This window comes from Miniopterus natalensis, chromosome 10 (genome assembly GCF_054644295.1).
Source record: "Miniopterus natalensis isolate mMinNat1 chromosome 10, mMinNat1.hap1, whole genome shotgun sequence".
Classification (NCBI taxonomy): domain Eukaryota; kingdom Metazoa; phylum Chordata; class Mammalia; order Chiroptera; family Miniopteridae; genus Miniopterus; species Miniopterus natalensis.
The window spans coordinates 79,390,871-79,415,534 of NC_142090.1; the positions used below are offsets into that span (position 1 = coordinate 79,390,871).

A 24,664-nucleotide genomic window follows, 5' to 3' on the forward strand; every position below is an offset into this window, starting at 1 on the left:
ATCTCTTCATTGGAGAAGTGTCACGGGGTCTAGTTCTAGATTCTGGCAGTTGTTGCTCACATTAAAAGAGGAACCTCATACTCCCAGAACACTTCACGGTAACCGAAAACGGGTGCGGCGAAGGGTATCCGTGTGACACTCCCCGCCCAGCAGAACGCCAGGGTTAACCTGTCAGGAGGACGCGTGTAAATTGCTACTCTTTTGCCTTTCACATTTTATCTACCCTCTTCCTCCCAGCCGACCTTGTAGTTTAAACTGTACACGCTCCGGTGAGCGCTGCTGAGAAACTCAGAGTTCATTGTCGGTCCTGGTTAGAGTTACATGGTCAGGAGCCGCTTCAAGGGGACATCGGCCAAACTTTCAACAATAAAGCTAAATTTAAAAAATGGAAAAGAAGAACCACTTGGCTGCAGAAGGGCCTGTCTCTCTAAAAAGCAATTCCTGTTATCGAGGGCTTGCTGTGTCCTTAGGACCTTAGTAGGTATTATCAACATTAAAAGCTCATATAGTGAGTCTCCATCCCCGCAGGGTGAGCTGGAGCAAGGCAGTTACAGGAAACAAGACGGCCGATAGGAAAATAAGTACTTGAGTCAGAGCCAAGTACAGAAAAAGCCCCAAAGACGAGACCATGGGTGCCGAGACCCAGGAGGTGTCAGGGAAGAGAGGAACCTCGGGCTAGGCCTTGTTAGAGCAACGGGATTTGTTTGAACAAAGGAAACATGAAAAGGGTGTGCTGGAGAGAAGCAGCGTATTTCAGAATCCCTTGTGTGCCTGGCACATAGTAGGGGCAACTGTGGATATCTTCAGTCCGTTCGGAATGAGGAAGGTAAGAAACCACGAATGTAAGTGTGAGTGATAAACAGATGGATTAAAGGTGAATAAATGAATGAAGCGATGGTCGGAGCGTGAACTGCCCAGAGCGCCCCAGCATGGACCCTGGCTCGCAAAGCCCCGCAGGTGCATCTAGACCTGAGCAGCCGCTTCCCCCGGGGATACTGGGCTCCCTACACCAGGTGGCCCTTGGACTTCTGGGAGCCCATGAATGCCACCTCCAGCCTCTGATCTGGGCCAGGGCTTGCTTGCACCCCTCAGGCTTCAGCTGACACCTAGTGCCTCTCAGGGCCCACAGACACAGGTAAGGAGATGCGGGGGCTGACTCATGGAGACGCCTGTGGGCAGTCGCCCGCCCCATCCATTCCCCCGGCGAGCACGCGGAGGTACCACGGGACCTGTCCTCTCACCCCCAACCTCATCGCAAGCTCCCTGCAATTGTTAAAAAAATCGCTTCAGCTTATTGCAACCTTGTGTGTCCTGAATTTCTTTTACGACTAACTGGACAAACGCGTGCATTTCAGAAACCATCGCGTGACCAAGACGGCGGAGAAACAACACGTGTGGTGAGATGAGGCCTGAGGGTCTCAGGTGGGCCCTTGGGATGGAGGGAACCGGACGGGGGCAAGTGGGAGATGGGCAGCCCCGGGGGCAGCGCAGAGGCAGAGCGACGGTGTGGCTGGGTCCCCCGGGCCGCTGAGTGTGGGAGCTTGGGAGGCTTCCCTGAGGCTCCAGCCCAGGTCGCCTGCTGAACCCCGACCTGCCTCATCCCAGCTTTGCTCAACTAGAGGAGCCCTGCCCTCCCCAGTTTCTTCACTGGAATCCTGTGGACAGTTTTACTTAAAGAGGGCACTGCTGCTTTGAAAATTCAGGTCAGGCAAAATACCCAGAAGCTTGCTTAAAATGCAGATTACTGGGCCCTGCCCTAGAGAGTGAGGAGTTCAGGGTGAGGCCAAGGCCGCCCGCATTTCTAGCCAGGGCTTCCTGACCACCCCTGGCAAACCCTGGCCTGGGTGCTGGTTCAGACTCCTTGGCTCCACGTGTCACTGGTCTGAGCGTTTGGAGAGCACACTCCACAGCACATTGAAATTCTTTCGTTTCCATTTTGCATCTTTGAAGACAAATATTTTCTCAAATTCCTGTATTATGAATATTTAATAGTCTATACATGTGTGAAGGAGACACAAACAGACTTGGCCTGTAGAACGAATGGAAGGAGCCGTAGAGACACATTGTCACCAGGATCACGCCTCACCCTTCTCTTTGGAGTCATATTTCGGAGGAATAGCTATTGAATGTCCATAATAATTCTCCCTTTAGTGGTTCAAGATGGATCTTGGAAACGGGTCCTGAAAATAGTGCCAAGAAAATGCGGCAGGTAACAATAGGCCGTGTGCCATTTATAAACCTTTGGTAAGAGGTTACGCAGATACCTGTTATATTGCATCTTTGGTGGCACCTGACCCTTCCTTGGAACCTGAAGTGGGGGGAAGGAAGCTAGGAACACCCTCAGCTGCTCAGTGCAGACCCACAGGCCTCCCAGGTCTCAGCCCCGGAGCTCTGGCAGCGTTAACATTACCCAGGAGCCTTTAAGAAACAGTGATGCCCGGACCTCAGCCGACCAATGGGATCAGACAGGAAGGTCATCGGCGCCTTTTAGAAACTCCCAGGTGACGGCAGAACAGTGAGGCTGAGACCCATGACTCCAGGGAAAGAAGAAAACCCTCTCTATTCTCATTCCTTGGTTACACGACAGATTTTTATCATACACGAATTTATCTTTACGCAGGGTCTGTCCAGGAAAAAGAAATAGCAATGAGGTAGCCAGGAATGAGGGGGCGGTCTGGTCAAAACGCAGGCGTGGCTGTCACACCTCAGAGGCAGACTTTGTCCTTGGCACTGGCCTCCGTCTGCGTCCCTCAGCTCAGGCCACAGATGCTAACTTCACCCCAGGGCGCAGCGGGTCGCGGGCGCTGGCTGAAAACTCCTGCTCCTCCCCTCGAGCCAGCCCAGCTCTGCCGAAGCCTGGAAAACCAGGGCAGGCGCCGGCCCCCTGCGTGGACTGGCTGGAAAGAGAAAGCTCGAAAGTGATAGAAGAAAAAATGAATCGAGTGTGAGGGGCCAGTGAAGAGAGTCATGAAACACTTTGGAGAAAAGCTCCTGGTCCCAAATCCCATTTTCCTGGAGCTACCCAAGCCTGAGACACATTTCTGGGGCCAGCAAGGAAGAGGCCCGTGGAATTGTAAGTATGAACAAAAGAAATCCAGGCGGCACCCTGTATGTTCCTGTGCAGGCCTGATCCAACCTAGGAATGGTGCCCGTATGTGTTCTTTACACCCAAAGACAAATGCCAAAAGGTAAAACCTCAAGGAAAACCCTCCGAAAAGGGAAGGCCTCGCAGTAACAGGTAGCTACTCTGAAACTCGCCTTGACCAGGCCCCAGGCACTGTTCTGTGTTTCATGCTCACTACTTAATCCTCACAACAACCTACACGGTGCATACTTTTCCTACCCCCAATCTGTGGGGTGGGAAACACAGAGAGGCTGAGTAACGCGCTCAAGGTCAGACAGCTAGTTAGAGGGGGTGCTAGGAAGTGAACCCCGATGGCGCTGCTCCGCCTCACCCTCGACTCTGCCCCGTGTGGTGAGGTGGAACATTCATAAACGACAGACACCATGAGTCGTGGTTTCCCCTAAGCGCTAAAAATTGCTTCCCTGGAAAGAAAGGCGGTAAAAGCCCATCAGCAATTACCGGCTTTCACAGGAAAGTGTGCTCAGGGCTCGGGGATTAGCTTGGGTTCTCTCTCTTTAATTTATGCATTGAAAAGTAAGTCCTTTCCCGACTTCCGAACTCTATTGTTAGTAACAAATGACTTGCGTCACCGCTGACAGCCCATTGCCACCCCAGGGCGGGTGGTGACGCCATCACTGCGGGAAGTACCAGCCTGGAAAATAAAGCTCAGTGCAAAGAGAGCTGTGTGCTGAGGTTGGAGACGGGAGCTGGAAGGTGCGACAGGCTCACACCAGCTGGTGGAAGAGGGACCACGCCCCAGGTGGCAGCTGTGCCTGGAGGGATAAGCTCCAGGGTACCCTGCCGCCTGCCCAGACTACTGGACGACAGGCCCGAAGCCCAGCATTTATTGCAGGAGATCAAGGGATTCCTACCCAGTAAAGGAGGAAGCAGGGCGGGAGGGTTTGGGACGGTGGTAAGGAGTCAATGATGCGGTTAGAGCATTAAGCACAGCGCCTGGCCCGTGCTAATCCCTGGTCATTACTAGTCGTGCCTTGTCTTTCCAGGGCTTCTCCACCAGGTGAATCCAAGTGAGGCCAAAGTGACGTGTTTGCTCCGGGGCAGGTGCCCAGAGTTTGCCAGGGGAGTGGTCTGTTAGCCCACCTGTGACTCATTTGTGTGCTGGGGGCTTCACCTCCCAGGAATCATAATGACCCAGTGTCCCGTTTTTATGCTCGAGCTCTGAAACGTGCCTCAGCACTGCCACCACCATCGCCTGTGACACTCCGTGTAATTGTTGGCCTCTAAGTCTGCTTCCCCCCGGAGGCAGAGAGTTTGTCTCTGCGCTCGGAGCAGGAGTGTGATGGCTCTTTTCATTGCCTGGCTGCCTTAAGCTTGGCTTTCAGCTTCTTGGCATGCGGGGCAGCATTTTTCTTGTCTCGTTAAACACGTCTGATAATAACAACACATCACACATCTCTGAGAGCTATCCTGTCATCACAGGTCTCCCGTCCCTGAGACAAGGGTCAACGCTTCGCCAACAGCAGTGTCCTGGAGCTGTGCAGGGTGGTCACGGGAATCTCCCCCACTTCCCAGACAGGAAACTCAAGCCCAGGGAGTTCAGGTGTCTCTCTATTCAACCGAAAGCTATTAATCACCAAGAAGAGACTGAAACGGGGAATCTGAGTCAGCCTCAGAGTGACAGTTCTGCTCTCATTTCCCCTCGGCTGCGCAGCAGACGGCTCAGTATACATTGATTGACAAGTCACTCATTTTTACTCTTGCACTAGGACATCATTTAAGAGTAGGTTTCTCGCCTGGCTCAGTGGTTGAGCATCGACCTAGGATCCATGAGATCTCGGTTTGATTCCTGGGCGGGGCACATGTCCAGGTTTGGGGCTTGATCCCCAGCAGGGGGCGTGCAGGAGGCAGCTGATCAATGACTGTCTCATCATTGATGTTTCTCTCTCTCTCTCTCCCTTCCTTTCTCTGAAATCAATAAAGATATATTTTTTTAAAAAATTTTTTAAATAAACTGAAAAGAAAGGAAAAGAAAAGAAAGATATATTTAAAAAAATAGGCTTCCTGACTTCCTGTCTCTGACCCAATTAACAACCACGTGCGTGACAGGCCACACTTCATGACATCATTGTGCCCCCACAATAGCCTGAAAAAGTTTTTTAGTAAAATGGCACTTACGGTCTGCTGGCGTGTGAGTGCAGTCAAGGCCGTTTCATGCTATTTTCCGAGGCTCTTACACACTTAGGAACTTTGCATCCGAGTGGTTTCAGCAAGATGTCAACTCAGTGGTTCACCTACAGGCTCCAGGCCGAGGCCCGCCCTGTCTGGCTGCAGGCTCCGTGCATCCTATGGCTGGGACAGCGCCACCCCCTCAGGGCGGCAGGGAATTTCACATCGCACACCCCACAGGGGCCTCAGGCGGGACTTTGATTCTCTGCAGAGAATTTTTAATCCCAGCAAATGGATTCTAGAGAACAAGTCGATGGGGAAGGCTTCGAAGGCCCGCGCCCTGACTCCCGCTTCACAGGCACCCTGGGCATGAGCCCCGGCAGGGACCTCGGGGGCCTGCAGGGAAGAAGTCTGAGCTTCCCCCAAGAGGACGCCGGGCTTCAGGCTCGCTGGGGGGCCTGCGGCAGGGCGGTCGGCGGGGAGACTCGGCGACACCTCTTGTCGCGGGGGTAGAAGGAGCAGGGGCTGCTGGGGCGACGCTCCGGGGCTGCTGGGGCACCTCGTCCACCTGCTTCCCCGTCCCCTCCACTGGTGCCCCGTGGAGGCCGCTTCCTGCCCTGGGTCGGCCCCGCCCCGCACCCCGGGCCCTCGCCAACCCTGAGCAGCTCTGGGACGAGCAGAGCGAGCGGGGCAATCTGCTTGGCCAGTAATACCCGAGGCCGTTCTTGGGACGGCCTCTGGGAGCCTCAGCCTTTACCTGCAGGGTGCCTACCTCGCTTCTCCCTTGCACAAGTGCCAGGGCCTCCATTTTCAGCCTTCATTCTTTTTTTTTAATCTTCACCCGAGGATATTTTTTCCATTATTTCTGAGGGAGAGTGGAAGGGAGACATTCAACATCGATGTGAGAGGGACACATTAATTGCTTCAATTGCCTGCCTCCCGCACGTGCCCCGACCCGGGCCAGGGGTCGACCCTGCAACCCAGGTCTGTGCCCTTGACTGGAAATTGAACCCGCCACCCTTGGGTGGGCAGGCCGACGCTCTAACCACTGAACTGCCCCGGCCAGGACTCAGCCTTCACTCTTGGTTCTTCATTTCCTTCACTACCTGGCCCCAAGTATAACGTGACGACTCCCGGGACGCCGACTCTCCAGGCCGCCAGCTCTACCCCCTTCCGTGAGTGGCTTCCACCTGGGCAGTTGGGTGTGACAGGGAGTCGTCCTTTCATGTTGCTTTGGGGTCAACGGGGAGACACTGGTCAGAAACCATACTCCGGAGGTCTGGGTTGTTGGGTTTCTTATTGCAGACCTGGAGGGACAGACCCCGCAGTAAATTCGGAGCCATTTGGAAGCTCGCCCCCCGGGATTGCCCTGCAGCCGCCAGCCGCTGCAGGGTGAGCTACAGTCATATATCCAGGCTGCCTGCGCTCCCTGTCTCCGGCATAACGGCTTCTTAAAATTAAAGATATATCTCATCGGAGAAACAGCGCAGCATAAGCCTTCGAAAATTGGCATGGCCAACTGTTGACGACTCTAGGAGGGACAGGCGGTCCCTCCAGAATAAGGTACTGAGTGGAGACCAGGAAGCCCGTCCAGCCAGCACCAGCTCGGTGCCCATCCGACCTGAGCAAGAACCAACTGCAACCTCCCAGCGCTTCTGCTTGGCATGTGTAACGTCATCGCCTCTTCGCTTTGAAAGGCCATTTGGAGGTGTTAAAGGACAGAATTCAACTGAGTACATTTAAAGATCTAATTAGCTTTATTAAATGATTCCTGAATCTGGCAGCGTCCCATCCAGCAACTAGAAGGCGCTTGGTGGGGTTGTACCAAATGGAAGGAATTTACAGCAAAAAGGGTGGGGAAAGGGAGCTCTTAACTAAAGAAAAGATTGTTTCTAGACCCCAGTGTCTTGTTTTGGGTTTTATCGTGCGGATCACCTCTTCTTTCTGTGGGGCATGGAGAGGGTCCATGTGACAGATGACCTTATTGGTGTCGACCAGATAATTCCAGACTGGTTAAGACTCTGTTTCTGGGAGAGGGTGAAACAGGTCAGGTATTAAATCTAGTATCTGAGACTTGAGCACAAGTGACACCACTTTGGGCCTGTGGTTTTCTCTTTAACAGAGGAATAGGCATACCTTTTATATTTTCATTTTGCATATGAGAAAAAATTTAAGTGTTAAATTCCCCAGCTAGTAAGTAGTAGAGCAGGGATTCAAACCCAGTCTTAATGTACATACTAATATATTGTATTTGTCCCCCAGAACACCACAAACAGTGCTGGAGATCTAAAAGATGTGTTGATCGTTTTGGGAATAAATTAGATATGTGGTAAGGATAGAAAACAGTAAAAATTATCCAACAGGATCAGCAACCACCCCACCTTTTTCCCCTGTGTTTCAACTAGTTATTTTCCATGTTATTCCTTCATGCAACATTTACTGAGCACCTACTATGTGCCAGGTACTGTGCTAAGTGGAACACAGAAATAAGACACAAACCCTATATTTAAGTAGCTCACAGCTCAACAAGAGACTCCCAAAGGTAAAGGGGTAATTTTTAAATTATCAAACAACAAGGCAAGTGGAGTGGCACTAGCAGGCCACAAAGGAGATGGTCAGGGCAGGCCTCCTAGAGGAGGGGGCATCTGAGCCAAGAGGTGAAGATACAAGCAGGAAGAGAAAGTGAGAACAGGTAAGACTTTCACAGACTGAGGCTACAGTGTGAGCACAGGCAGGAATGATGCTGGGGATTCTGAGGCGTTTCCTTTGAAGTGGAAAGCGTGGAGTGTCCATCATCCAGGACAGGCAGGTGGACCCAAAGCAGACGCTCACGAGGCGCCAGAGGCGGGAGACGCGGAACAGTGGAGACGGGGGGGGGGGGGGGGGGGGGGGGTAAGGGAGAGAAGAGCCAGGAATTACTGTTCCGTCACCACCTGCAGAGACAGTCACAGCTAAAAAGCAGTTCACGTCCCTGAGTTCTGTTTCTTCCCGGATTTCTCCCGTTTTCTCTTAAAACATGCAAACTAGTTCCTTAACACTTTTTGTAGCTATTTCATGACAAGTGTTATCACATTTCATAGCCAGCAGATGGCACTAGGTCTATATAAAATATTTTGCCCACTAACGGTTTTCAGTGGGTATTTTAAAAAAAATTGTTTTTTATAATACATCGTTTCACTAAGTATGGGGGATAAACAATATTTCAGATTAACATAATTCTGCTTTTTCCAACATTGTAGAGTCTAATAAAGCCCAACTGTTCATTTAAAATAACTGGACTTGGCTAGAGTAATTCTATGACCAAGTTCTGGTGTTTACTGTTTCATAGACGTGTACAATGTGTGTATACTATGCCTTCACAGTTTGCATGTCTGGACTCCACTGTTCTCACAGGACTTTTCTCCATCCTGGAATCTCTGAAATTAGACAAGGGTCTCGCACTGTGAGGAAGGACAGGCCTCTCCGAACCACACGGTCACACTACTGACAATGGGCTGCTGCTAGTTGGGTAATAAAAATGACCTTTTTAAAAAATAAAAACAAATTGTATTTTTCCTATATATTATAGAACATGGATGTTTGATATACAAAAACGGATGTGTTGGGTTATAAAAACAGAATTCTCATCATGCGGCGGCTAGAGGCCAGTATTCCTGTTCATTGACACAAAACAAATGCAGGACTATTCAGAATTCTGCGATGAGGTAACCACCATGCAACTTGACGTTACTGAACTGGCAACGTAGCAAGCGGGGAAGGGGGAGCACATGGAAATACCGTTTGTTGAGTCCTGCACGTGCCAAGGACTTTCGCACACTCTTACTAATCCTAACGACCCTTCCAAGTAGGTCCTAAGATTTCTGATTTAAAGGTTAAAAAAGAAAACAAAAAACCTGACGCTCAGAGAATCAAGAAACATGACCAAGTTTAGCACAGTGCTTGACATACAGTAAGTGCTCAATAAATACCTTTTGAATGGGTGAAAAGTAATACATCTAGTAAATGAAGTGTCAGGATTCAAACCTAGACCTATCTGGTTACAAAGCCCATACTGTTTTCATCACATGCACCGCCTTCTGCTTTAAAATGGCTAAGAAATATCATTGCCACTGGAAACATGGTTCACAAATCCAGGAACCTGAGATTTCTACCTTCATATCAGAACTATGTCCATCTCAGGACTCGTGCTGGTCAAGGATGAGGAAAGACAGAACACACACAGGATCTCCAAGGCCTCTTTTAATTTTTAAACATACATAGCACATGAAGACAACATAAATCCATATTAATACATTATATCTACATGAAACATTTTATTAGTCAATACAGCTTGTCCCATTTTTTTTGGTGTTCAATTCTGCAAACTTTAAAAAATGTTTCCTATGAAAACACCATCCAATGTGTGTTATATTAATTTTATGTTAGGTGTTAGGTCTTTTTATTTGCCTCACATACCAACATAAATTATTTGAAAAAGCTAAAGTAAAATGTGGCATGCCTTCTTAGCTGCTTTGTATCCTGTATTAAAATATTTTACAAGTATGAGTTGAAAAATAATTTTATTGGCTTTCCTGTATATAATCTCCTACCTACTATAAGTGAACTAAATTATGGAATTAAGTCATTTTGTTACCTCAAATGTAGAGGGTCAAGAACATAAGGGAATTACAAAAGCTCCAAGATGTTAATTTAAAATAGATACACATTAAAGATACTATAGATGTGGCATATTTAACATCTATTAAGCGGAGAGTATTTATCTTTGCATTTAGCAACAGTATTTTCAAGATAACTACCCCTTTTCAAAGCATTATTGTTGGGTAGGTTTTATATTAGAATTTATAAAACATCACCTTCCTCATTGAAAACCAAAAACAAATGAGGACTTAAAATGTATTATTACAAAAGACAGTGACCAGAAAAAAAGGAGTATGTTAAATGACCTACGCGGCTACCAAGACGAAATGCCTTTGCCTCATTCAAGATCTAGAATCTTAAAATCTCATTCGATAAACTTAACCGGACTTTCTTTTCTGATTGTGTTTAACCCCAAATTATGTCATGTACAACAGCCAATTTTTATTTTACCTGGATATCAAAAGAAAAACCACTGGATTCTGAAGACAGATAAATAACTTATTGAATTTAGGCTGAGAATCAACAGAAAAAATACTCATCTGGTTGGGTAAAGAAATTCGAGATGTTCAGAACATTACATAGTCGGCTGTTTTTAAAAAAATGCTTAACTTGAAATGGTAAAAAGTTATTAAAAGTGATTAAAGACCTTTCCTGAGGCCAGTAAAAGAAACAGCCTTTGTAGTGGCATGGTTATAAACAAATGTCCTCACACAGGCAGGAAGTTGTGGTGTCAGGATCTGAAGTGTCATTTGAGAAACGGCTTTAGTCTCTCCAAGTGGTTTCGAGAGTCTAAGCCAGTACCTCCTGGTACCAGAGACAATCTGAAGCAACTCACCTGGCGGGGTTCAGAAGGACATACACATCTTTGATTTATTACATTTCACTGTTCTTTTACATACAATTTTTTTAAACTTTAAGATGAGCATCTGTTTATGCAGTATGAAATGAGTTAGTTATTGAAATGACAAGCTTAATAAGGCTGACATTCAATGGAAAACAAATACTTTACCCTTCAGGAATCAGAAACAACAGGTGATTTTATTATCTTCTTCTTAAGGGTCCTTAGTAAAGGCTGTGATTTTTATTAACGCCAATAAGCCAAAGCAACGGTTCCCGATGCACTTCTTCGTGCCGTGTGATCGGGCTGTGTCCTCAGTCGACCTTCAACACCCTGTACATGCCGTTCTGAAACACGGTGGTGAAGTGAGGCCGAGCATCCTTGAGCAAGATGCTGCATAAGGGGGGCTTAGCTGCGTTGGAAGGGTCTTCCAAGTCCCAAATTTCGAGCATACTGCAACCAGGCCTGCAAACGAGCCACAGTAAATCATAGGAACAATGCATTCATATTCAGAGGACACATCCAAGTTATAGAGCAGCTCCTAGATTTTGAGAGACTAATTTTTCAATAAACTAGAGATTTTAAGACACTATTTCAGAAAGCATAAACTCAATATTTAGAGATAAAAATGAAATTATGTTGCATTTTCATGTTCCACTTAATCAAATAATAATGTTACTGAATCTAATAAAGGATCAGTATACATTCAGAACTATATTTTAAAAATTCATTTTTGAAATAAATATAAATCAATATATTTTCTAAATGATATCACCAACCAACATAAGGTCTATTAGTAGTGGAATGAGACAAATAATTCCTGATGAAATTCATATTTTTGAACTTAAATTGGTGTGGAATTAGCATGAAAACACACAGTCCAAGACGGGAAAGGGAAACTCTTATGCCAGGTTTGTTCCCATCAACCGTTTCTCATTTGGGTCGCTCTATGAGTGGACTGAATGAAGTAATATTTCTCACTAAAGAATATTTTCCTTAATTATTTGACTATTTAACAGCGGCTTTGCAGATTTTGACTGCTAAGTCCAACATCTGGGCCTACTCAAATCTGTTTCTATCAACTTTTTTCCTTAGTATTAGTCACACTGTCCATTTTTTTGGAGGTCTGATCATTTTTGGTTAGAAACTGGACTTTGAAGATTATAAATTGCCATGATTCTGGAATCTGTTTTGTTCTTGTGATGACTATCGATTTGTAGTCAATTAACTTGCTGGGATAGCCTGTTATGTGCAGCAGCTATCCCTGCTCAGTATTTTCCAATTCCACCTATCATTAACTTGTAAAATTTTTTTATATAAACTATATATGTAAGTCCTTCATCAGATATATGCTTTGCAACTGTTTTCTCCCAGTCTGTGACTTGCCTTTTCATTTTCTTACCATGTTTTGAGGCAAAGATTTCAATTCTGATGTATATAATTTACTTACATTTTATGGTTAGTGCTCTGTATTCTAAGATGTCTTTAAAATTTGAGCTTTTACATTTAGTTCTGTAATCCACGTCAATTTTTGAGTATGGGTCATGTTTCAAAATTTTTCTTCTATACAGATATTCAGTTAGATCAGCAACATTTTCTAAAAGACTCCTTTTCCATCCAAGTAAAAAATATTAGTTATCCATAAGTTTACTGCCTAGTTTCCAAATATGTATGGATTTACTAGGTACCTGTTTATAGATTTCTAATTTAATTCTGTATAATTTCACAACATTTAAACACACTGAGTCTACTCTGATGGCCCAGCATATCGTCTTTTGATGAACACTTCACTCCATGTGCCCTTTAAGAGAACATGTGTTCTCCAGCTGTTCCCCGTAGTGGTACATAGATGTCAATCAGATCAGGGTCTCTGATACTGTTTGTTGCTCACATCTTTTACATCCTCACTGACATTTTATCTACTTTTCTCAGCAGAGAAAGGAATGTTAACATTTCCAACTATGACTGAATATTTGGGGTTTTTTTTGCTTTTAGTTCTGCATATTTTTACTTTGTGTACTTTGAAGTACTGTTCAGATGTCCACACATTTATAACTGTTACGTATTTTGATGAATTAATCCTTTTGTCATTATAAACTATCTATCTATCTGGGGCAATAAGCCTTGTTTTGAAATCCACTTTGTTCTGTTAAATTTAACATTACATGCACACACATGAACATTATGATGCTGTTTCTTTTGCAAGATGCCATTTCTTCCAGGATACATTTACTAGATAATGAAACTATATAAAAATAAGGTACTAAAATTTCTGAACTTACCTTTTCAATACTGTTATAGCCTAATTCCTAATTACCTATAGGAGAAGTAAAAATGTTCAATTTTGGGCTTAATACAACTAAACACCTCTTAGATCAAGGAGTCTAAAAGAAAAGGCCTCAAGATATCCATCAAACATTTTTTTAATTTTAAGATTTTTAGACATTCAAAATTCTGAAATTTAAAAATTTTAATTAAAAATACTTTTATTATGTCCTTTTAAGGTATGTGAAACTTTTGTCATAAATCTTATAAATCCCAAGTAATTTAGCCGTATAGCAGAATGCTAATTTCTCACTTCGCTGTAAATTCAAATCTGTATTTCACACATCTAATAAAAATTATCATAAAACTTGAAAAATCTTTATGAAAAAAGCTGTATTTAAGATAATAAAATTTAAAAATTAGGAAACTAAAATACAGTATAATTTTTTGAAATTAAATTCTACTGAAATGATAGTATAGTTTTACTTTCCTACAAGAAATAATTTTAAGTAAAATATTTTAATGAAATTTATTTAGAATAAGAATTTTTAAAGAATCAGGACTACTTTAATAAAGTAAAACAGTTGCTGCTTAAAAATATATCATAGGGCTCATACTCACTTAGTTCTTACGACACACCACGCCTCTTCTAAAACGTAGTAATTCACATGTAACTCCGACAATTTATCCCTTACTTCTTTTGCAGATTTTCGACTATATGCGGAATAAACTATTTTTGTCCGGGCCCTTTAATTTTTAAAACAGGTTAAGGAAATTTTAATATACAATAATAGAATGGAGTAAATAAATTTTGCTAGTAAATTAAAATCTGAATGCTCACTGGATGGAGCATTTATATATATGACCCCAAATACATTAATTATTTTGGGGTAGTGGTTTCCACACTCCTTATATTTTGTGCATGCTCAAACATACAGCAGTTTGAATTTTGCATGTATGGCTTGTTTATAAACCAGTTTAGGATCTAGAGTTAGATAATAGGATAATCATTCACAATATAAAGTTTGCTTCATACAATTCATAAAAGAATTAATCTCACAGAACACATTCAGGTAGAGGCTAAATACAGCTGAAACAGATTTCAGGAGATAATTTCATCGATAGAAGCTCTGAGAAGCAGGAGTTGAAGCTGAATGTAGGAAACAGAACATCCAGACAGAGGGCGTCGAGGGTAGCCGTCAGATAAAGCACCTTTGCAGAAGCTTGGGACACAGGGATGGTCACCAAAATTCGGTACAATACATGGTTTAGCCCTAAATGGGAGTTTTTATGAAATCCTGAGCAAATTACCATTTATGTTCTAGACATTTCTTGGAAGTTCAAGCAAATAGGATGCCCAATCTCCATGACAAGACATAAAACTTTAAATAATTTAAAAATATACCTGTAACAATCGGCCAAAAATGTATGCAGAAAAAAGGGTTACCCTGACAATTACTAGAATAATTAATTTTTAAAAATCAAGCATTTAAGAAAAACATAAGTGTCAGACTCCAATGGAAACTAGAGTTCTCATAACCACCTAGCAAAAGAACACCCTAAATTTTCATAAAAGCATCTAATACGTCAAATTTCATATATTTTTCTATCTGTTAATAAAGGCTAGTCACGGGCCAGCAGTAAGATGGAGAATGGGTTCTTAAGTCAGGCGGAGGGGCGGTGGAGTCCGGGGCGGGGGCTGGAAAGATAAGGCCACGGGCCAACCATCTCAGCTCGTTACTCCTGAGTTTTACTGCAATGAGCACACGCAAAGCGCGCACATGCGCACTCACACTGAGGCAGTCATAAATGTGGCCCACGTTCCACTTGGCCACAGTTGGCTTTTGCTTCTGTCCCCAGAGCCTAGCAAGCTGCTTTAGGGCCCACAGGCCCACGTGATCTCTGGGTGGTTGTTACACGTTTTAACCTGTAGCATGGATGAAGTGAGCGCGTGTGCGAGTGTAAACACGTTTCCCAGTGCTGAGCGTCAGCGCCAGGTGTGAGCGTGCTGGGGGCAATGTCCCCTCAGCTGCCAACCTCAAGTCCGCGTCCTCGTAGTGCGGGTGGTTCACGATGGGGCGCAGCGTGGACAGCTTGATGCTCGCCATCGTCGGCATGGCGCCCGCGAACACGGCATCTGAAAGGCGACAGTCCTTCGTGACATATTTAAAGAAAACCAAGAGTGACTTATCTGTCACAGCTGAACCCAAATGAAGGATGCTGCAGGACGCAAACAACCACTCGAATGTTATGTCCCTTCGCTCGATCCTGACTGCCCACCACAGTAAGAGCCAACCTGGTGCCAGGCGGTGCTAAATGTTGTTACCGGGACCACACAGTTTAATCTGCACAAGTTCACACAGTGGGTTCTCTGTGAACAATCCTGCGTTCCTGATGTTAATGAAAATTCTCTTTGACGGTTACCTGGGGGGACTGACAGAGGGCGCGGGGCGTGCTGTGAAAAGCTCTGCTTCAGTGGCCGTCGCAGTGAGCCTGCTCGCGACCGGCGCCGGAGCGAGCGACCGTGTGTGTGCATTTTCAAATGTGTGCACAAAACCAGCCACCCGCATAACTAAGCAGCTGCATACCTGGTCTGGTATTGTATTTGATCCACTGTATCAGTTCTTCCTGAGGCAAATTATTAAATTCTCCTAGTATGCTCCACTGATTATGGAGGTTTGCACACCCTTGGAGTGACATGACCGTTAGAATGCCAAAGATGACATTCTCAAAACGAATTCTGCAAAAAAGCCAGCCAAAGAGCTGGAATGAGAGAAACCATTTATTTATCATTCTTATGTGAACAGTGCTCTCGGGTCAGTAATTAATACTCTCACCTTGCTACTTAAGCCAGGGTGGATTACCATTTGATATTGTCAAGTGCACTAATCACTTACAGAGCTGCCCTCAGCTCCTGTTACGAACAGCAAGTATTTTTACGGACATCCTAAATAACAGGGCAAGCCCACTAGCGCGAACATGTATATTGCTCTCAGGAAAAGCAGCACCTCATATCCTAGGACAAGACCCTCATGATCAAAATTATTCTAAAGAACGAGCCCCAGAGCGACTTTCCCCGGGGATTCTCCAAGCCAGCACTTCCACCGAGTCTCCTCTCGCATCAGAGGAGCGCCGGGGCTGGGGGCCACGGGCCTAGACACCCCTGCACAGACCTGAGCTCCACCAAAAGGCTACGTTTGTGGGCAGGGTCACGGACAGAGGGGAGGGTGAGCCCATCGCTCGTCTCAGGAATATCAGTCACAGCCTGGGAGTCATCTCACAGCTACTCGGAGTTGCTCGCCCTACTCCACAGGGAAGCGTGAGCCAACCCTGTAACTCATCTAAGGGGACACGGCCTTTCTGTGCTCTGGGGCACTCGGCAGTGACGGGAGCCGCGCCACAGCAGCCACACAGGACGAGGGACGGGGGACGAGCGCCTTACCCGCCGAGAGCATATCAGGGAAGCCATCACACACATGTGAGGCGTCAGGAACAGCTTCAGCCTCATAATTAAAACGGCAAGAGCAGTGAATGCGAACAGCTGCAAGGTGTGGAAAATCAGCTACAAAAACACAAAACAAAATGAGTTTCATTTTACATATTGTTAAATTGGTAAGTATAAAATAAAGTGTATTAAAACTACGATTCGCTAGGACAAGGATCTGTTAGCTTAGTAAGAAGTCTACTAATATTTATTCACTCGACAAAGCTAAGCTGAATGCCTACTACATGCCAGGTACTGTTCTGGGTGCCACGGATTCAACATTAACAAAACAGCGAGCAATTTCTGCCCTCGTGAGGTTTACATTTTAGTATATTTAGTAAAGAGAGACAGAAAATAAAGCAAAACTAAATCCATTATATGGTCTTTTAGGAAGTGGTGGGTGGGTGCCTAGTGTTTTTCCATGTCTCCACTGAAAACTTATCCACATGTGAGCACAGGAGCCCTGCTACACCACCTTCCACAGCCGTAACGCTGCTGCTGCTTGTTAACTGACTGTCACATCTGTCTGGGCAGAAGCCCGGCCTCCAGTCACAGGCCTCGGGTACCCATCCTGATGGCTGAGCAGCTCAGTGGCCGAGAAATTAATGTGACTGTCGAATGCACAAAAGAATAAATGAATGAAGGTAACTTAATTTAATCATGCTCCACGGTCCTACATCAGCCTTCGAGCTTTCCAATCCTTACCACTGGTCACAACAGAGCGGGTTAAAATGTGAGGAGGGTCAGCAGACATTTACCACCACGGCCGAACCACTCAAGCTCCGCTGATGGCCGTCAGCAGCGAGGCTGCACCTCGGTAAACCGGCCTTGAGTTAGAATCTACTCCACAAATCTACCAGAGATTAAAATGAAGGCTTTACCTCGCCCTGTTCAAGGAGCTGTTTTCTGAAATAAAACAAAAATAGTCTCTATTTCTTAAACGTCCATTATTCTATGAGTCCATAAAAATAAACTTTATTTCTTCTTAGATCTTAAAAATTTGATTCTCTCTTAACTACTTAGAAGCATAAAGAAAAATAAATATATTAGATGATATCATTAAAAGTACAGCAATCTCTTAGGCATAATGTATGGTCATTCGACTTAAGTTTTCTTCAATTTATTTCATGTCCTATTTTTCTTGCATATGTTTATGCCATAAATCTGCTGTCTTTACTAAAATCACCAAAAAATGTGATGAAACAAATAGTTTTAACAAGAAATGTAAAAGAAACTATTTCATTGATATTCAGAAAACCAATTATACTTTCTCCGAAAGTTAAAAAAAGAATTGGCCAGATAAATGTTAGCATACTTCTGTTTCTTCACTTTAAATTCTAGTCATATATTAAACTAAATTAATTTAAATTTTGAGTTAATTCACGAATATAAATATCTGCAAAAACAGCTCCCAAATATATGAAAGAGATAGATCCATCCAATAAGACTAATACATTCAGCCAATTTTTAAATTTTTTTTTTTTTTTTTTTTTTAGAAAACATGTAAGTTTGGTTCGTATCTCCTTTTGTCACCATAATGCTGAGGTTTAATGTCCATTCATTTGAAAAACTGACATGACAGTAAATTATTTAATAATTAAAAATAGCGTGGTTTAGAAACAACTATGATATAATTACCTTAAATAAGTGTTTGTAGATAAGACACATAAAACATCACGAAAAGTCTGTGAATAGAATCAAATCAATGAAACTTTTCTAAGAAATTACACAGCATTTAAAACGCCCTCATCATGAACATAAACACACCCAGTAGGGAGAGTTTCTTAGAGGGGAAGGGGGAGCGAGCCTGCCCTGTGACATTACCGCCGTTTTCCACGCCGGGCTACCAGCAGGCTGGCGGAGCAGGCCTGGGTGCGGTTTCCCACCCCTCTCCTCGCCGCTCTCCTGACTCTTTCCAAGTGGTCCCTGGGGACCTGGATCGGGGTGAAAACTACAGAGATGCGGAGGAGGTGCCCTTCTCACTCTTGAGTTACTCACATTCTGTGTGGCAACACAGGAATGAGAAACGCGGGAGCTGGAACCACAGAGAGAAGATAGCAACCGATTCTAAACACTGAAAACCGGCTTCACCCGCCGCCCGGTAGCGGGCGCGGGAGGGAGGTCTAGTCGGAGCGGGATTTCTTCCACAGCCATAACCCGTTCTTTTGTTGAGAATGGACACAAGGAGAACAGAACGGTGTTTTTTAAATAGCTACACACATTTCTCCTGTGTGTCTCAAAACGGATCGAGACTTCCTTGAAGGAGCTGTCCTTGGCACTTCACTTTCATAGCATCTGTAATGTGTAATTCTTTAGTCCTTTGTGTGGCTGTTTAATGTCCCCAAACCCATTGAATAGAACCTTAGGCTGTAGGTCCTAAGGCAGGGGCCTTTTTGTCTCACTGTTCCAAGATGTTTAGGTCTTTCTTGCCCCCTGGTGGGTAATTGATGTTTCTTTTGAGAGGATACATAAGAATACCTTTTCTAATGTGGCTTCCTAAAAAGCCATATAATACGAGATTAAAAAAAGACTTCAATAAAAAATCTGGGGGGAAGGGGAAGAGTTTAGTGTAAAAATAAGATGGGCAGAATTCTGAGCTGTTATCATTAATCTAGTATAAAGTTCTTATCTTGAACCCAAAGTGACAAAAAAATTTTAAATACCTTTTTTAAGATGAAATAAGTAATCACCATAACAAGTGGAAGTAATAATGTCTTTATGTATCTCAATGGAGTCTGAAATAAAACAAATTATTTAAGTCATTTATTAAATTTTACATTAAATGAGTCAAACAAAGTCCATGTCAAACTGCGTGTCACAAAGAAAATTCTTAAAGGCAGATCTTCGTCATTAACAGAATATATATATTTATCAACCTTCATGTTCTAATATAAGAATCAACATTAAAAAACAGTTACAGATTTACCAAAAGTTTTAAGGATAAAAATATTAAACTAAAAATTAGCTACGTCTATTAACTTTTCCTTGCTTTGGGGTTTATCCGTTCTTTATTTACATAATATTGAGTTTTATACTGTGTGTCTGCTGACCCGTGTGCCCTACATTATCATTTTCCGGGCTGCAAAGCTTCATCATTTTCATGCACCACACTGGAATTAACAGGGAGACGGGCTAGCCTAAGTACTTACTGAGTAGCAATGAGGACTGAGGCAGCATCAGCAGCTAACCAGTTTTCATGAGCTGTTACTGTGACGGGGAGGGAGCTACCAGGGGACCACCTGGAGGAAGGACCTGAGTCACATTCCTCTTTGTGGTCTTGCCACCAGCTGCCTCATGGGTAACTGGTGGCCAGTGAGTTTTTGAATGACTGACCGACTGGGTAGATAAGAATAACATCTGATTAGTAGTGTCCCTTTGCTGGCAACGTCTTGTTTAAAATTTGTGTAGTATTTGGGGTATTAAGTAAAATAAAACTGAATTTTTAAAAAACCTAAATAAGAATTTGGATTTACTTTTCCTGAGTGGTCCCATACCTCCAGCCGACCTGGATTATTACAAGTAATTGAACTGTCATAACAGTAAGTCGCAGTGGTCCGTGGGATGCGTTAAGCACTCTCCCTGGATTATCTCAACCACATCAATAACCCTTCAAGACGGGAACCACTGTTGACTGCTTTTACATGTAAGAGAGCAGGCAAGGAAGGCCGTCTAACTAGCGAATGTTCCAGTAAAAAAATTGATAGGGTAAGTTGGATGTTTCTGAATAAAAAATTTTGAGTTTCAGATTCGAAAGAAAACTTAACAAAACAAAAAAAACATACCGCTTTTTCCATAAAGTCAAATTCAGGAGCACAGGTGTAAATTAAGGTATCGAAATCTGTATACCTTAAGATTCTCGCGGTTATGAGGTCACTCAGGCGAATCTGGAAGAAAATAGTTAAATTAAAATTACACAAATCATTATAGTCAAGAACCACTGATTTTATATCCTAGTAATAAAAATCTATAGAGCACATAAATCTGGTACATGGTGCCCCTCAAAGGAAAAAAAATACAGTGAACAATACAATACATGCTATATGCTGAACTATGAAAAAAACGAGAGAGAGAGAAATGTCAAGAGAAATGAAAAGTTGAAAGAGGTCAGGAAAAATAAGCAGAGATGATAACGTAAAGAGTGAGCTAAAATCAATATTTGCTGGGCAGAAACCACCATGCAGTTAATCATGAGATTTTATAATCACATCATCTAGCAAGAGAAAGACAATTTTGCGTTACGCTCTTGACCACACACTGTAAATCATGCAGATTTTCTGCGTGGTCATTTCCCCAAAGCCTCGAGTGACTGTTTCGGGGGCCCCAAGCTTCTGAGATGCGCGCTCAAGGCCGAGCGGAGTGCCGCCTTCGCCATCACGAGATGCCCCGCACTACTCTCACTTAGTCAGTTGCTCTCCAAGGCCTAAACAGACGCAGCGCAACTCCCAGCTTCTATGCTGTTCCTTACCCTCTGTTGGGGAGACAACTCTTCTCCCACTGCATCCTTAGGCCAAATAGAAAGGAAAACATTTGGTGTATAAAATCTTAATTCATAATATTTTACAGGGATAGAAATTGTTTCATATCAAGTTTATATGATTATCTGCGATTGTCTTTTATTCATGGTCCTGAGGATGACTAGTTTCCTTAACTTTCCTAATTTAGAGTAGGCCTGGTGACTAATGATAATTTAACCAAAACACTTTAGTTTCAAATCTTTCTCACTGCTGTCTCACTGAGGAAGTCACTTAAGAGTACCAAGAATGGGGGTGTGTGTGTGCGCGTGTGCACACGCAAGCACATATGTGTGTGAGATTTGTAAAGAGTTGGGTGACCACGCGGAGCAAAGCAAGAGAGAAAACTATAGACCAACTTCATGGATAAGTACGTAACTTAGGATATCTAAGTAAAGCTTATCATAAAATAGATACTCCCTACACAATAAAAAGTGAAGAATAAAAGGGGAAAGAGAGAAAATGTGTCAGACATACCAGAGAGCAGCAGCAACAATTAAACCTAATAAATCACTATGCAAAGCTCGCAATAAATAGCAAAGGAATCCTTACACTCTGAAATTGTATTTAATATGAACACATACATGAGTTCAATTCTATTGGATGACAACAGCGGTTGACCTTTCAGAGAGTAAATACTATGTTCCCTTGTTAAAGCTGAGGCAACTTCAACATTAGACAGGGTCCTAACTGGATAGTACTAGATGTGGTAAATTTCAGAGTAGATTATTGTGTGATACATGCACGTATGCTCATATCCAAACAGAAAGTGCTAAAACTCGAAAGTAAACCCATGAATTGTTTTCTATTCCTTAAATTCATTAAGTAGGGACTTATGCTTTAAAAAGGGCCATTATTTAAGGAATTAGCCTTAAAACAGAAATGCCACACAAGGGGTCCATATATTTTCTAGAAGATAAAAAAAGAACTTTTATCATTTTCTATGTTAAAAATTCTTAAAAATATCAAATATCTTAAACTTAATCCGTAATTATAAATAAAACTATATTGATATTTTAAGAGTTCTATATTCCAAAGCTGAGTATAGACTGCTCATATGTTAACATCTGCAATAACTGTCTAAACAAATAATTATTTGTGCTTTAACTGAAATATAAACAAGTAACTACTTAACATATTATTATTTTCCTAGAAGGGTAAGTCAGCACTCACTGATATACTTTTTTCTTAGTAGGTTGAAAAGCTCATTGAATTTCAGGGTTATAGTATTTACTCTGCCAATAATTAGCTTGGAGCCCTTGAAGAAGGCACTTAACATATGTAAAATGAAGCAGTAAAAATAGGTGATTTCAAAGTTTTCATCCAGGTATACATATTTACAGAATTTTTTATATTTTAACTAGAAAGTACTTACATGGTCTGAAACGCCTAAGATTTTAGATGTCAGAAATTTCAAAATGATTGTTCCACATAACCAACCAAAACCTTGAATTAGCTAAAGAATAAAAAAAACAGAAGTCAGTTACTAAAAATTACCCAGTTAAAATACTCAATTATATCAAAAAATGGCATAGAAAAAAATTGACAAAAAGTTGTGCCACCACCTCTGGCCCCCATAGCTTCAGGTGAAAAGTCTGCTGTATTTCAAATCAGTTTCACCCTATAGGTAATGCATCATTTCTGACTGCTTTCAAAATTTTTTTGTTTAGTTTTCAAAAGTTTAATTATGATGTGTCTAGCCAGGGATTTTGTTGAGTTTATCCTACCTGGGATTCATTCAGTCTCCTGACTCTGTAGATTTAAGTATTTTACCAAATTTAAGAAGTTTTCAGCCACTACTTCTTTAAAAACTTTTTCAGTGCCTCTCTTTTTCCTCTCCTTATGGAACTTCAATGATACAACCAGATCTTTTGTTATTGTCCCACAGGACCCTAAGCCTCTATGATATTTTTTCCAGTCTATTTTTCCTTTGTTATTTAGATTGGGTGATTTCTTTCTATTGTACTATCTTCCTTATAGCATTGGACTGGATTTGGAGGTAGAGTTATGACATTATTTCATACATATAAATACACACATGTGAGTGTACATACAGATACATATAATGAAAGGTCTAGACGCAAGGACACACTGGTAGCAATGACAACACTCTGACCTTGGTTTCTAAATACCATTCTACACTAAAAGGAACTAAGGGTCTTGGGAGAAATGGCTGATTCCAGAGTTGGGGCAAGGACAATATAAGAAGAGCCTGACACATCTTGTTGAGCCATAATGTAAGGAAGTACATAAAGAATTATGAATATAGATCAAATGGGGGAAAACCCACACTTTCCAACTCTGACATTGATATTTGTATCTGATATAACTTTTCCCATATATATAACAAATTACTCCAGCATTATTCATTGAAAAGCATCCTGCAAGGTAATCTTGTTATAACTGCTTTGAATCTAAGCATCAACTGAAGAGAAATGACATTATATAGTGTCTTCCTATGCATAAACATGGTATATTTTTTCCATTTATTTTGATATAGTCTTAACAATTTAAAAATATTTTCCCCAAATATTGTACATATTTTGTTAAGTTTATTCAGACACTGTGCTTTTTCTTCCTAATATACATGACAAATTTACAAAAATTTTTTCTTTGTTGCCAGAAAATAGAAATGTAATTGACTTTTGAATATTAATCATATCTAGCCATGTTATTGAATTCTTATATCTAATAACTTGAAAATTATTTCTCTTCCATGTAAATAATGATATTATGACTTCTGATTCTTCCTTTCTATTTCCTTCCCATTCCTGTTTACTTTCTTGCTTTAATGTGCTAGCTCAGACCTTTAATGAAAATGTGAAAAAAACACATTTATCTTGCTATTTTAAATGGAACACTCTAACTACCTCACCTATAAGATCAATGGATGTTGAAAAATTTTACTAGGTTAAGAAAACCCCCTGCTATTTCTACTGTATTGAGTTTTTATCGTATATACATGGGTGTTCATCAGATTCGTGTTCTGCATCTAACAGAACGATGAGTGGTTTTTCCCTTTAATCTGTCTGTGTGATAATGCACACTTATGGATTTTCCAGAACCATATTTGCATTCCTGGGATGAGGCCAATTTTATCAGAATGAGGATACATAGTTATATATAGCTGTTCTTGAGTTACTAGTTTTTCTTCCAAGTTGCCACACAATGGTAAAGAATATTAAAAATAGATTCTGATCAGTCATAAGTGACAATTTTTCTGTGTATTTTTTACTGCTATTCAATATAAAAATAATAAAGAACTTCCTTGTTCTCAAATTTTTCAATTGTGGCAGAGTAAGATATGCAATATAATCTTTATTCCATTACCAGGAAAGAATTACTTGAGAAATAACAAAACAGGTAAGAAAAAGTGTTAGTTCACAAAATATCTTTGCTTTTCTTTTTTGACTGTCTTCTGTAAAATGAAAAAAGCTATGAAAATCCAGGACATCTTTTGCATTGTTTAAATGACTACCATGATGTTTCTCCCTTTTGCAAGACTGACAATTATCAATTATACAAGTTTCAAAATATAATATATGCTGAACATTCATTAAAGCTCAACTTTTTTCTCTTTAGAATTTGTTCCTTTGGAATTACTGAAATGAAAACAATGAGAAGCTGGCAATACATTCATTTTGTTCATTTTGTATTCTGAATAGAAATGTACTTAT

The 24,664-nt window shown here is 42.3% G+C and overlaps 1 protein-coding gene across 2 annotated transcripts in view; it reads right to left on the reverse strand.

Annotated features, from left to right (window-relative positions):
* Positions 1 to 10,960: 10,960 nt before the first annotated feature.
* The window catches only part of DPY19L2 (dpy-19 like 2), a 36,704-nt gene continuing 23,000 nt past the window's right edge, over positions 10,961 to 24,664 (reverse strand). For both annotated transcript variants that reach the window (XM_087821439.1, XM_087821438.1), the window contains exons 14-23: positions 22,363 to 22,443; positions 20,259 to 20,360; positions 19,140 to 19,211; positions 18,115 to 18,161; positions 17,358 to 17,382; positions 16,435 to 16,554; positions 15,581 to 15,755; positions 15,030 to 15,129; positions 13,614 to 13,739; positions 10,961 to 11,192 (exon numbers count right to left, since the gene is read on the reverse strand). In XM_087821439.1, the coding sequence (XP_087677565.1) occupies positions 11,042 to 11,192; positions 13,614 to 13,739; positions 15,030 to 15,129; positions 15,581 to 15,755; positions 16,435 to 16,554; positions 17,358 to 17,382; positions 18,115 to 18,161; positions 19,140 to 19,211; positions 20,259 to 20,360; positions 22,363 to 22,443 (999 nt within the window). In that variant the 3' untranslated portion in view covers positions 10,961 to 11,041. The remainder of the gene's footprint in view (positions 11,193 to 13,613; positions 13,740 to 15,029; positions 15,130 to 15,580; positions 15,756 to 16,434; positions 16,555 to 17,357; positions 17,383 to 18,114; positions 18,162 to 19,139; positions 19,212 to 20,258; positions 20,361 to 22,362; positions 22,444 to 24,664) is intronic.